Below are 14728 nucleotides of genomic sequence, written 5' to 3'. Positions count from 1 at the left end.
ATTTGCTTAGGATAGGAAAGCTCTTAGATACGAAGACTAGAAGCACCCAAAGCAGGAAGGACAGGAACCCAGCAAGCAGAAGCGAAGTCACAGCCCAAGGAGAGAAGTCCCTGCATGTGAGGAAGACAGGCAGGGCCAGTGCGTGAGGTGGAGGAAGAGCCTAGCATCTCCTGCCCAGGGACAGAGGCACAGTCATCCCACCTAGCAACAGCACTGCTTCTGGCAGCAGCACTTCTGCTGGCAGCAGCCCTTCCCACAGCCCTTGCCACAGGAGCCACAGCCACAGGAACTGCAGCAAGAGGTGCGGCGGTAGCAGCAGACCACAGGGCTACAGCAACCACAGCAGCCACCACAGCAGCCACAGCCACCACAGCTGCCACAGCCACCACAGCCGCCACAGCCACCACAACCACCACAGCCGCCACAGCCACCACAACCACCACAGCCACCACAACCTCCACAACCACAGCAACCCATGGTGTCAGTAGAGAGGACTCAGGTGAGATGAGGAGAGAGGATTCAGGAGAGGTGAGGAAGGTCTGATGCCCTCTGCTGTTGGGAGGCCCTTATATACCAGTTCTGGAGAGAGAATAAGGGAAGCGACACATGACCGCTTCCTTGTTGCTCTCTTACCTGTCATGCACTGGTGACACATATTTGCTTCCTTTTCAGTTACCTTCATCCTCACTGTCCAGTTGTGTATTTTTGTCAGTACTACAGGCTGTACAAGTCATGATAATGTCAGAATGTTAGAAAGGCAATGCTGGGAGTAAAGGTGGGATGAAGTTTGAGTGGTGATGAGCATCTTTCTGCCACTCTCCACGCTGCCTACAAAGCAGATACATAGATGGAAGTTAGTGGAAGAATTCAGCAAAAGCCTCCCTCTGGGGTCTATGAGCCTCTAAGGCATGGGCCCTAGAGACTTTCAGGTACAGTCCCTGTCTCAGGAGCAAAATAGAAAGTAACACTGGGAGCTGAGGGTGTGACAATGACAACAGATGAATAGCCACTGCCAAGTCCAAATGCCATCAGCCCATTGATGATGCCATTGATCACTCACCCTTCATCTGAAGCATGCCATTCAGATTGTTTTTCTTCACACATGGTTATTAAAGCAGGAATAAATTACAAAAGTGTTCTGCTTTTTTAATAAAATGTGCTCATTGACATGTCTAATACTCATTGAGGATCTGATGTTGGTGCTAAAGGGCCTGATAGAGGCCACCCAGAGACAAGCTATTGGATTCTAAGATGAAACAGGTGCACACTTGGGGATTGCAGGATCAGAGGCGAGGGAAGGAGTAGGTGAACTGAGAGTTGGTTCAGAAAGGAGGACAGAGGCGTACAGTAAGAGGTGGAGACAGCTTTGTCTCTTAGGGAGAAAAGTGGGTTGGTGACCAGTAAAGAAGATATAAAACCTAAAGCAGACACTGGGAATAGCAGTAGGCTCTTTCCAGGCTTGCCGAGGGATGGTTACCTCCACATGTCCCCAGTTCAGGGCACAGTGATGAGGATATCTGTGCAGACAAATGTTCAGTTGTAACAGAATCACCACTCAAAGTCCTTCTCCACCTGGTAAACGGTTCTCTAAGGATTTGACTCTGGGGCAGTGATGCAGGGCCCTGCATTACCCACAACTGTTTCCTAGTGACTCCAGACCAAAGGTATGGACTTCATGACCAGCAGCCTTGTGCACCTGCTTGTAGTGAAGAGGATGGTAGTAGAGATGGGAGGGTATGAGCAAGTGGGAAGCTATTCAGGGGAGAGAGGCAGCAGCTTTTGGTGAAGGACTGGACCCAGGGCTGAGAGACGACAAGGAATCAGGACGATGTTTTCAAGTGGAAGGACGTGAACAACCAGGAGCCCCAGAAGACTTCATGAAGTGGGGCATGGAACATTGTGACTGAGTATGGAACACTTGGCACTAGAGGTGCCTCTGAGGAGAGCCTGAGAGTCAGCTACTGCTGGGTTAGGTGTGCGAGGAGAGTCAGACAGAGGCGTCATCTGAGGAGCTGATTGGGAAACAAAAACATAAACATGAAATCTGTGGCGAGAACATGAGCCTTCACAAAGGAGCCCCGGGAGAGTGGAGAGGACTGCACAGGGAGGGAGATTTCTAACAGATTACATTGAGTGGTGAAAGGGACAGAGAGATAAGGGCATCATTTAGTATAAATACCCACTTCAAATACAACTAGGAGCATGCTACTGCACAAAAAGGAAATCAACCAATGTAATGAGATGTACTGTTTACTAAAGCCAAGGATATGAGCATTTCTGAAAAAAAAAACAACTCCCAAGTTCTGTTTGGATGTTCATGTTTTCCCTTTTCCCCTGAGGCATTCTTATTAAAGTGAGGTGATTGCCACTGGATGTCTGGACAGAAATCCCTTAAGCAGCAAATGAAAAGATTCAGTGGTCACTTTGAGACCCTGAAAGATTCAAACTCTCGAGAGTCATTCATGTTTTGAACAAAAATGAAGATTTTTCATTGCTAAATGCTAGCATTTTTGGTTTGCTTCTATAATCATTGTAATAACATGAGTTTAAATTAGAGCTTACACTGGGTCAAATATAGCACACAAGGATGTAAACAGTGATGCCTAGAGAAAAGCTGTGTGGACACTGCTATAGCAGCTACAGGGAAATGACCAAGGGTCATGTGATCTGGTCACTCGCTCCTCTCTCTCCAGAACTGGTATATAAGGGCCTCCCAACAGCAGAGGGCATCAGACTCCCTCACCTCTCCTACATCCTCTCTCCTCATCTCACCTGAGTCCTCTCTACTGACACCATGGGTTGCTGTGGTTGTGGAGGTTGTGGTGGCTGTGGTGGCTGTGGCAGCTGTGGTGGTTGTGGTGGCTGTGGCGGCTGTGGTGGCTGTGGCGGCTGTGGCAGCTGTGGTGGTTGTGGTGGCTGTGGTGGCTGTGGCGGCTGTGGTGGCTGCTGTGGTGGCTGCTGTGGTGGCTGCTGTGGTTGCTGTAGCCCTGTGGTCTGCTGCTACCGCCGCACCTCTTGCTGCAGCTCCTGTGGCTGTGGCTCCTGTGGCAAGGGCTGCGGGAAGGGCTGCTGCCAGCAGAAGTGCTGCTGCCAGAAGCAGTGCTGTTGCTAGGTGGGATGACTGTGCCTCTGTCCCTGGGCAGGAGATGCTAGGCTCTTCCTCTACCTCACGCACTGGCCCTGCCTGTCTTCCTCACATGCAGGGACTTCTCTCCTTGGGCGGTGACTTCGCTTCTGCTTGCTGGGTTCCTGTCCTTCCTGCTTTGGGTGCTTCTAGTCTTCGTATCTAAGAGCTTTCCTATCCTAAGCAAATCTTCAACTTGAGCCTCTGGACAGCCGAGTTCCTGCAGAGGGGTTTGCCTTGCTGAGCACAACCACCACACACCTTGGACCCAGAGGCCTTTTGGTGTAGACAATCATTTCCTTCCCACTGCTGTGCTTTGATCTCTGCCTGTTGTCATCCTTACTCCTTTATGTCTGCAGTTACCTTAAAAGTGTCTCAATAAAACAAAAATTTAACCATGAAAAGTCTCTCGTGGCCTTTCTTTATTTGGTGTGGGAATATTCCATAAGCTAAGAAACCTCAGTTTTTTCGAAGGCCTGTGGCAGGTGGCCATGGTGGCTAAGCAGATTAGAATCGTTGATATCAGTGTTTCTGACACTGAAGTCCAGGTGCTCCAGTTCCCAGGGCATACAGACACTTCTAAGTTTGCCTTCTACCTAAATGCATGATGTTGAGAAGGGAGTGGTATTTCCCAAATACATTGAAAATCCTGTCTCATAAACAAAGAGACAGTTCAATAAGTTTTAGAAAACTTGTTTATTCTGACACTAGGGCTCACCCTACTGATTCAGGCTCTGTCTTCTAGAGTCATTCACTTTCGCCTGGAGCTCAGTCTCACCCCTGCCCTGTGGACTCTACTTTTCTTCATAAGTGTACAACTAGAACTGTGATGTAATTGACTGAGCTTTTAATCTCTCTGAGTAGGAAACTCATGCAATCCAATTGTGCTACATGAGTAGTCGCTGGTCAGAATGGGGTTAGATGAGGGCTGGTCGTCTTCCACGGCCTAGCGTCTCACTGTAGATTTCAAGGGAATCGCTGTGTTCTTTTCTGCCTGCATCAACCTGACCTGAGTGGCTCGACCGTGCTGAGAAGGCTCATACCCTGTCCGATCCATTTCTCATCTTACTGAGTAACTTAAGTCAGTGTGTGATTTTGTTTCATCCTTTCCACATTTTAGATTCATAAGCAACAATGAAGTCATTAATCCAAAGCCAACTCTTATTCAACGCAGGCAATGAGAACATACATTTAAAACATAAAGTCTGTTCAACAAATTGTGCTGGGAATACCCAATATCCAAATTCAGAAAAATAAAACAAGTCCCGATTCCCCATGTCTCACCACCTACAAAAACCGATTGAAATACACTAACGGCTTAAGTGTAAGACCCAACGTTTTGAACTAGTACAAGGAAACATAGCAGAAGCACTTCTGGACAGAGATCTGCAGGAAGATTGTTTCAGTTGTATTCCCCAAAAGCACAGGCAATAAAGCAGAATTTGACAATGTGATTATTTGAAACTGAAATACTTCTGCAAATCCAGGGAAACAATAAACAGAATGAAGGGGTAGCCTGATAAATGGAAGAAACTGTTTTTGAACAATCCATGACAAGCGATTAATGTCCAGATTTACATAAGGAACTTAAACAACTCAGCAGCATAATAATGTAATAAAAACAAACAATACAATAAAAAATGACAGAAATAGTTCTCAAGACATACAATGGTCAAGAAGCATATAAAAAATACTCAACATTATTAATCATCAAGTACATAAAATCAGACCACATTGATGTATTTCCCAGCCAAAATAGGAGAGCTATTTTCAAACACACACACACACACATACACAGAGAGTTCTAAGTCACCAACATTCTGTGCCCAGAACTCACCTGCCAAGGTGTCAGCAGTTTGGGCATTCTGAGGACTCACTCCCAGGACTCTAGACAGCATCTTTCCATCCTGGGCTGCATCTTCACATGGTCCTCGCTTGATGTGTATCTGCATCCCATCTCTTCTTCTTAGGAGGACTTCAGGCCAGTGGGATCACAGCCCAGCCTACTGACCTCATGCTAACCGAACCACCCTTGGAAGGACCCTATCTACCAAGGTCATCACATTCTGACTTCCTGTAAGTGATCTTGTCCAGATGTCAGTATTTGTGTGGAACAAGATTCAGCCCATCAGAAAAGAGCAGTAAAAGCATGGAGAGCTTAGTTGCCTCATCCTTCATTCATGTGACTTTGCTCATCACCTGTACTCAGCCCTACACACTCTTTGCTTGCTTTCCCAGTAGTCATTGCAGGTTTGCACCTCTGTTCATTTCACATTTCCATCTACTTAAAGGACAGATGAACCCTGGAGTGTGCCTACACAACTCGGCAGCACACCTGACCCCAGAAGGCACAGTGCATGTCACAGGTGCACTGGGCTGTACATTTGGGACAGCCATCAAAGGGGACCAGGTGTCCCTGCTACAGCATTTCCTTCTTGCCCATGCCAAAATGAGGCCTGGTGACATTCAGCTGCTCCCAAGAGCTCTCCTGCTGCCTTTGGGAGCTGTCCCCCACCCTGTTGCAGGAGCAAGCCATGCCCTTGCCTGCTCTCTCCTCCCTGCCTGGTTGGTGAGGCTGCCCCTTTGGAGCTCCCTCCCTGGCTCTTGCACCTTCAATCACCTCCTCCTCTGAGACACAAGAGCACACTGGGCACTGCTTCCCTGAGCCTCTCCTGGGCCTCCTCCTGAGGACAATCCTGACTCAGCAGCACAGGACCAGGACATCCTTGAACTCTATCAGCCAAGATCTTTTAGTTCCCCAGTACAAGTCCACACTGACTGCTTAGCCCAAATGCCACCCTACCTATGGTTTGTAATCCCATGACTGAAAACGAAATTCTGTCTTCTGATTCCAGCAGGTAAGGAAGATCTTGAAGGTCTCTCTTATCTGACAAGGTCATTCATCGCATGCCCTGAGATTTACATTCTTCCATGGAGTTGATTTAAAATCTTAACCTCACTAATGCACAGTATTGTGCTACAATGACATGTAGACATATGATAAAGATCTTGGGAGGCACTTGCAAAAACATCATTCTCTGGAAGGTGCCAAGGAGCTCAGCTTTCCAACCCCATAAGGAGTTGCCCTCTTGCTTTACAGTGAAACACCAACAGCACTTTCAAAATTTTAAAAACACACAGCCAATTATCAACAACAACAGTGGGAAAGGCTGCAGGTTGGGATATGGGGACAGGGTTATCTAGTGTGTGCGGACAATCTAAGTGGTGTTCAGATGGCTTCGACACTGATGCTAAACTTTTGTTGCACCCAATGCTGATCTTGTGGTTTGTACTAGACAAGAGAACCAATATCGATACATGAGATTGAATTTCATTGAATGGGTCTGGTTGATAGGAGTGAAAAAGCATGAATACTGAGCAAAGAGTTGTTGGCAGAACGGAAAAAGGATTAGAACTGCAGAAGTCATGAAAAAGAAGTTCAAAGAGAAATATTCCTCAGCGTTCATTGCCTTTGAGAGTAAGCTCATCATGGGTGGGCCTGAAGACACCAAGCACAAGCTGTCACAACAGAAAACCTCAGAGAAAAAGAATGGGAATATCACCAATGACGAGCCTCAAAGGGACCTCAGCGCTTAAGGACTCAGAGTGCTTTTGGAGTCTGTACAAATAGTCACGCACCAGATTTCTGCTGCTTGGCCCTCTCAAGAGGGCAGTTTGGGGATATCTTACAATTATGGCATAATGGGCCATGTAAGAACCTGTCCCACATCCCACTCTTCTTGGCCAAGCAGCGGTGACTTGCTCGTCCACTACTCTGTCTGCATCTCTCTAGCTCTTCTGTCTGATTCTTTGTTGATTGTCCATGTGCACTCCAGGTCACGTCTTTGAGGATGAAACTCATGTTTGCAGTCGAGACACAGTGTGACACAAGAAAGAGTAAACAAGATGACTTCTGGGGTTGATTTGTGAAATTTATTAGGTAAGCATTGCTTCACATACACAGAGACACCAATGCATGGGTAAGATGCGAGCATGCATGAAGGGAAAGAGACATTTTGAGTCCTGACATGAAGTATCTTGATTGCCTAGGTAGGCATGATTTGAACAGTAACCAACAGAAGGTTGCCCATTCCTTACTTTGAGTGGTTTAATGCAGTGCTGGCAGGATTATGAAATTCCCAGACGCATGAAAGTCCCCTGGGCAGTCATCAGCTCAAGTCATGCTTGTGACCTACAAGTCAAGAAGAGCAGACACAAAGGAAGCTGACCTAGAGCAGGGACCTGCCACGGCTGCCCCAGAGTCAGGAGAGCACATCTAGCAGCAGCATTGCTTTTGGCAACCACACTTCTGCTGGCAGCAGCACTTCTGCTGGCAACAGCCCTTCCCGCAGCCCTTGCCACATGAGCCACACGAGCCACAGCCACACGAGCCACAGCCACAAGAGCTACAGGAGCGGCGGCAGCAGCACACCACGGGGGTGCTGCAGCAGCCCCCACAGCAGCCGCGGCAGCAGGGGCAGCAGTTGGAGCAGCAGCCCACCCGGTAGCACCTGCAGGTGGTGCAGCTTCCACAGCCACCACAGCCACCACAGCCGCCACAGCCGCCACAGCCCCCACAGCCCCCACAGCTGCCACAGCCACTGCTGCAGCCACCACAACCTCCACAACCACAGCAACCCATGGTGTCAGTAGAGAGGACTCAGGTGAAGTGAGGAGAGAGGACTCAGGAGAGGTGAGGAAGGTGTGATGCTCCTCCTGCTGGGAGAGGCCCTTATATACCAGCTCTGCGAGCAGTGACCTAAGACTCTGTTACTTCCCCATGGCTGCTTATGCAAACAGCACAGCCACATCTCACATGGCCACGTGTGCACTTCCTGCTGGATCCTCTGACTTCAAGTACTTACTAAATTTAGCCTTTACTTGTCTTTTTGAGTCATCATTTATATGGAACTGGTAGCAACTCTTTTCCTCCTGTTGCTTTTTTGATGATTACAAGATAAATAAACAACTAATATTTTTACAACTCTTCGTGAACCATTCTCACTCATGTTTCTTCTCCATGACAAAGAATTTGTAAAATATCCATTCTGTCAGGGCACAGCAATTTTATATTTCTCATGAAGGATGAGTCCAGGCATAGAATTATTTCCTCCTAGGCAGGTTTCTTAACTGTCATGGAAAAAGAGCTGGAATGCTGCATGAGCTGATCCAGTAGAGCAGCTGGGACTTGAAAAAGTTACCATGGGATATTGACAACTTCAGACAGCAGCACAACTCAACATACCACAGAAACAGACAGGCACTCTCACTTACAAATAAATATACAAGAACTTTTTAAAAGAAAAACTTTAAAGTATACTTTATTAGAGAACAAATTTAGGAATACCACAGTTACCACTGCCTGGGTACCCATGCCCCATATCACAGTGCTTAGGTTGGAGTCCTGCCTCTGCAGACCGTAGGAGGCAACGGACTTTGTCTTGAGATTTGTGCCTTGAATCCCTGCCAGCCTTGTGGAACTCACCAATGGAGTTTCAGACTCCTGGCTTTGGCACAAACCAGTGCTAACTGTGCCAGTCATTTAGACAAGGGCCAGGATGAAAGAACTCTACCTATCTTTATTCATTTTGGAAAGGCAGATTATACATAGAGGGAGAGACACAGAGAGAAATACCTTCCATGACTTGGTTCACTTCCCAAATGAGTGCAACAACTGGAGCTGAGCCAATCCAAAGCCAGCAGTCAGGAGCTTCTTCCGCGTCTCCCACACAATGCAATATCCCAAAGCTTTAATTCGTTCTCATCTTCATCTGCTTTCCCAGGCAACAGCTAGAGAGCCAGAAGGATACAAACTGGCATTCATATGGGATGCCAATGCTGGCAGGCAGAGAATGAGCCAGTTGAGGCATTTTGGTGGCCAGAGGAAAGAAGAAGCGCACCAGTGCTGCCACAAGGATGCCTCAAGGACAGAGCAGCTGAGAAACCCTACGTTTTGATGGTGAGGACACTAGGCAGAAATGGGAACACACACATTTGATTCTGCACAGACCCATGCGAACTCCCAGACTTCAAGTTGTCATGCACACACAGCTCTGATATTGTGCATGCCCACAACAGCCAGAAAGTCAAGCCAACCACTAGGAATAAGACACTCACTCAAGGAACAATACCCATGGCTATGCACAAGAGGGAAAGCAGAGTAACAAATGAGCATCACAATATTGAAGGCCATACATCAAACACACCCTTGCAAATGAGAAGGCACTCACCATTTCTGAAATACAGCCAACCTATTTGCTCCAAAATAAATCCAGATTTTCCCCCTGAGAGACCATGAAAGCAGAGAACTTCATGCTCACTGCAATTGGAGGACAGTGTGTGTGCACAGGGTACCCCTACTCTCCCACAAACCTGTCAAACCAGATGGACAACACTGGGAGCAAAGCTTCCCAGCAACAACCAAGCACCTGAGGAAGACATGGACACAGTCCTGCATGACCTGAAGGGCTCTCGTGCAACAAATGCCACAGAGGTTGTAGAGGCCAAAGAGATTGCCTGGCTTCCCAGCCTCTTCACCTGCTGACTCAAGGCATCACCTGTGCTCTCGGGCTGAAAGGGAGTGAAAGAGAAAAGTAAGGGTTAATGCTTTTTCTGCTTCTGTATCCTGCTTGGCGAGATCAGATTAAAGGTAGGGGAATGGCCATGCTGGGCTTGACAATGGGAAGAGGGCCTAAGTTTCTATCTCCTGATAAGTAAATTCCTTAGTCCGAGGAAATGAGGCTGGAGGGCCCTGAGCTGGTGCCAGACTAAGGTCATAAAATTTGTACCAAACCCAGCAAGTGTGCTGAGCTCGCAGTATAAAATGCCTGTACCCCTGGACATCGGGGCTTCTTCTCCTTGCAGAGTGGGAGCCCGTTCGCGAACGTCAATAAAATCCCTCTTGCTTTTGCAGCCTCTGACCTGGTTATTGGGAGCTTTCGGGCGGCGACTCCTGGGGCCCGTACCTGTTAAACCCCCGCGGTTTAACATTTGGGGGCTCGCCCGGGATCCGGGGGTCGTCTTTCGACGCTCTGACCAGACAGAGGGAGGTAAGTCCGGCCGGTTCATGTAGTGTGTGTGTTTGTTATATGTTGTGTTGATATTTGTAATTACTTGGTACACCGGTGAATTTGAATTTTGTATTTGAATTTTGTTTGTGCCTGGAGGACGCTCCAGGACTAGTTTGTGCCTGGAGGACGCTCCAGGACTTGTTTGGAACTGGGGAAGAGCGAGTTTATCTCATCCCTGGAGGTCGTGTGGAGGCAGGGTGCCCCTCCGACCATTTGTATTTGGAATTTGTATTTGGAATTTGTATTTGGAAGGAGAATTTGATCGCGCGATAGTCTTGTCTTTCGTTAGTTTGTTGTGTGTTTTTGTGTTGCTGCCCATTGTGTTTAGTGTTTTAAGTTTGATAATGGGACAAGCTTTAGTTACTCCCTTGAACCTCTCGATTGATCATTGGCCAGAAGTCCGGGGATAAGCCCGAAGTCTATCTGTGGAGGTAAGCAGGCGCCTTACGACACCCCTTAGTTTGATTCCTCACCCTTGGACTAAAAGTTAAGGATAGGGTTCACAATCTCTCCCTCCAGGTTAAAAGATCTTGGCAGACTTTCTGCTCTGCAGGATGGCCCACTTTCAATGTGGGCTGGCCAAAGGAAGGCTGTTATAATCCTGATATTATCCAAGCAGTTAAAAAAAGGTGTGTGAGAAGGACCGGTCCGAGTGAGAGCTGGTTTGTCTGGATTGCTTGGTGATTGCTTAGCAGTTTGTGTGACTATTGTTAAGAGTGCTTTGTAGATTATGTTGGTAGTGATGTGTGTATAAATATTCTTTTAATGATGAAATTGATTAAAGTCCACTTTTTCTAATAGCCCTGTCCTCGGCTTGAGTAAATTCTGTTTTTATTCTTAAACTGAATGTATGCGTGAGAAATCTCTCTTCTGAAAGAATATCTAGCAGAACCTGGCTGGACCAGACTCCTCCACCATTCCCTACTGGAGAGAGGTTTGACTTTGTTAACCCTTTCTAGCCGGAAAAATGTTTTCTTTCTTTCCGTTGAATTAAGGCTTGTTTGTTAAACTCAATTGAACCTTTCTTATTTACAAAGAAGTGTTATTTCTGAGATTGCCTTACAGGAAGATAACGAATTCTTAAAGGATGTGTGGTAAAATTGCTTATACTGTGTACATTTTCTGAGTATTTAACCTTTAAAGCAATAGAATTAAAATTGAGCTTTGATCTCTTGTCAAAAAAACCAGCGTTTTAACATCTTCTAAGCTATTTTTCATCTTATTAATGAGTAACCTGCTGACTAGGTTCAATAGATACTTAGGCAGCCTCCTAAGACAATAGCCAAACTGGAGTTCTTCCATTCCCTCGACTTCAACAAAACAGAAGATAAGAAGATGCTCCAGGGCTTGGAAAAGGGAGGGACATGCTTGGAGCCAGGGCTTTGAAAAGTTCGGACTTTGTCCTTGCCATTGGGATTCTCAAAAGGGAAAAGTTCTCAAATTAGCTAAAAGGAGGTAACTGCTTCTGGTTTCCAAGAGGGTTTGCATTTTAAAATGTTTTTATAGATTGGCTATATATGAAAGATGATTGAAGATTGCCTAAAACAATTGTGTTTAAAATTTAACCTGTTTTTATTTAGCAAATGTTTTGGTTTGAAGTTTTAAATGTTTCAGAATGTAGATCCAGAGAATTGGCAGATGAAGGATGGTTGCAAGCCTGAGAATGTGTTTTTGGTGAGAAGGTTATAAAAGGAGAATTATTAAAAAGAACATTGCTGTTAAAATATTTTGTCCTACAGGAGTATGGCTATCATAAGATGCAAAGGAAAAACCCATAACCCCCTTTCTCGGGATCCCCAGGCTTTAACAGGATTAATTGAGTCTATTTTGCCAACCCATCAGCCCACGTAGGATGATTGCCAGCAGCTCCCGTGGACACTACTCACTACAGAGGAGCGGCACCGAGTACTTTTGGAGGCCCGGAAGAACATTCCTGGAGCTGATGAGAACCCGACTCAACTCCCTAATGAAATAGACGCTGTGTTTCCTCTCAGTCGACCGGACTGGGACCACAACACACCTGCCGGTAGGGAGCGTCCCCGTCTTTACCGCCAGACTCTGTTAGCGGGTCTCAAGGGCGCCGGAAGGCGACCCACCAATTTGGCCAAGGTAAGGGCAGTAGTACAGGGGGCAGAGGAAACCCCTGCAGGATTTTTAAAAAGGTTAAGAAAGTTGCAAGAAGAGAGGGAGGACGAGAGAGAGAAACGGCGTGATAGAAAGGTTAAGAAAGTTGCAAGAGGAGAAGGAGGATGAGAGAGAGAAAAAAGGTGTAATCAGGAGTTAAGTTGAATCCTGGCCACCGTAGTGCATGGTAGACCAGAAACAGGGAGGCAGATCAGCAACCAGGGAGATGAAAGGTGCCCCAGTCGAGCCAAGATCAGTGTGCTTACTGCAAAGAAAAAGGACATTGGGTCCGAGAATGTCCCAAGAACTCACGGAACCCCAAGAAGATGACCTCCCCGCTGACCCTTGGAACTTTAACCGTGGGGAGGACAGCCAGTCACCTTCCTGTTAGATACGGAAGCACAGCACTCCGTGTTGACTAACACAAGAGGACCTCTCCGATCAACCCATGCCAGATGCTGAGGTAATGTGGTTCATCGATGGGGGTAGTTATGTGGTGGATGGAAAGCGATGGGCAAGGGCCGCAGTGGTGGACAATGAAAAGACTATTTGGTCAAGTGCCCTGGCACCGGGCACTTTGGCTCAGCAGGCAGAACTGATAGCCCTAACCCAGGCCCTGAAGCTCACAGAAGGGAAAAAGACTAATACACTGGTAGCCGCTATGCCTTTGCTACTGCGCATGTACATAGAGAAAAAATACTGGAGGAGAGGACTACTGACGTCGGGGGAAAAAAAAAAAGAGATAAAGAACAAAGATGAGATTAAAGGACTCTTACAAGCATTGTTTTGCCCCAAGATCCAATAGCAGAGGGGAACCAATTGGCAGACGAGGCCGCTAAACAGGCAGCTGAAGAGACTCAGACTTTAGTCGTGGTAGAGACCATTGTTCACAAGGACTTGGAAGTGCAGAGATAAGGTCGCTCTGCCTCTTAAAAATTCAAAGAAAATAGTAAAGCATCTACATCAACTTATGCATTTGAGTCGCAGAAAAGAGCTTGCCTTACTAACTAAAGGAGAGTGCCCCTTCCACATTCCCCATCTGCCTGGTTTAGTCCAAGAGACTGTAGATCTTTGCAAACCGTGCACACAGGTAAATGCAGGGAGACTCAAGCTCCACCCCCCCCCCCGGGGTGAGAACACGGGGTCATCGTCCAGGAACGTGTTGAGAAGTAGACTTCACTGAAGTTCGTCCAGGTATGTACGGTTATAAGTATCTTCTCGTTTTTGTGGACACCTTCTCTGGGTGGACGGAAGCGTACCCCTCCAAGAAAGAAACGGCACAGGTGGTAGTAAAGAAGATCTTGGAAGAAATATTCCCTCGGTTTGGACTGCCACAGGTACTTGGGTCTGACAACGGGCCGGCCTTTGTCTCCCAGATAAGTCAGATGATGGCCAGGGTTTTGGGGATTGATTGGAAATTGCATTGTGTCTATAGACCCCAGAGTTCAGGACAGGTAGAAAGAATGAATAGAAGCTTAAAAGAGACCTTGACCAAATTAGCTTTGGAGACTGGCGCTAAGGACTGGGTGCAGCTCCTACCTAAGGTGCTTTTTAGGGCCAGAAACACGCCGGCCCATCATGGACTCACTCCCTTTGAAATGCTGTATGGGAGCCCGCCTCCCGCGGCTTCCTTGTGTAGCCTTGACCCGGTCCTGTATCCTAACCCTCCCGCTTTACAGACTCATCACCAGGCGCTCCGTGTGGTGCAAGATCATATCTGGAAGCCCCTTGCGGAGGTCTATCGAGACAAAGAAGTGCCGTCTTGCCCACATCCCTTCAAGGAAGGTGACCTCGTGTATGTGAGGAGACATCAGTCAAAGACCATCCTTCTCACCACTCCCACCGCCTTGAAAGTGGACAGCATTTCCGCCTGGATTCATGCGTCGCATGTAAAGAGGGCACCGCCCCGGGATCCAACTGACTCCCCCTCCGCTGCAGAACCACTGCTTGGAGCCTGGAAAGTGCAACGTTCCCCGAGTCCACTTAAGCTAAGACTTTTAAAAGTTTAAATTTTGTTTTAATATGATGCCTGTTATTATTGTACAAACATTTTTTTATCCTGTGATACTTTGTGATTTTAAATGATAGGGCTCAGGCAGGGCTTGATAATCCCCAGACGGCACACATTCTTCTTCAGAAATACCAACCTTGTGGGTGTGCAGTAGGAGTAGGATAGTTCCGGATGGGTTATCACCAACATATAAACAAGACTGCGGGAGTGAGATAGCCTACCTTCCCATTCACAGGAATGGTGTGGAGAACGGCCAGTGGATTTGTGTTCCAAAACCTAGGCCGAGTTCCCTGGGGCCCAGTGAGGAATGCCCTCGAGAATGCAACCAAACTGCTTATAGCTCTGTACATTCTGCATGCTACTCTAGTTGCAGCATTTGTAAACTAGGGCCCAGACAGC

General features: G+C 47.2%; 1 protein-coding gene across 1 annotated transcript; it reads right to left on the bottom strand.

Moving 5' to 3' along the window:
• Positions 1-7153: 7153 nt before the first annotated feature.
• On the bottom strand, positions 7154-7895 carry LOC131480327 (small cysteine and glycine repeat-containing protein 5-like). The gene has a single exon (XM_058664263.1). The coding sequence runs from the start codon at positions 7764-7766 to the stop codon at positions 7401-7403; it is 366 nt and encodes a 121-aa protein (XP_058520246.1). The 5' UTR covers positions 7767-7895; the 3' UTR covers positions 7154-7400.
• Positions 7896-14728: the final 6833 nt, after the last annotated feature.

The sequence above is a fragment of the Ochotona princeps genome, chromosome 5 (assembly GCF_030435755.1).
Source record: "Ochotona princeps isolate mOchPri1 chromosome 5, mOchPri1.hap1, whole genome shotgun sequence".
Taxonomy (NCBI): Eukaryota; Metazoa; Chordata; class Mammalia; order Lagomorpha; family Ochotonidae; genus Ochotona; species Ochotona princeps.
This window is presented reverse-complemented; position numbering and strand designations above follow the sequence as displayed.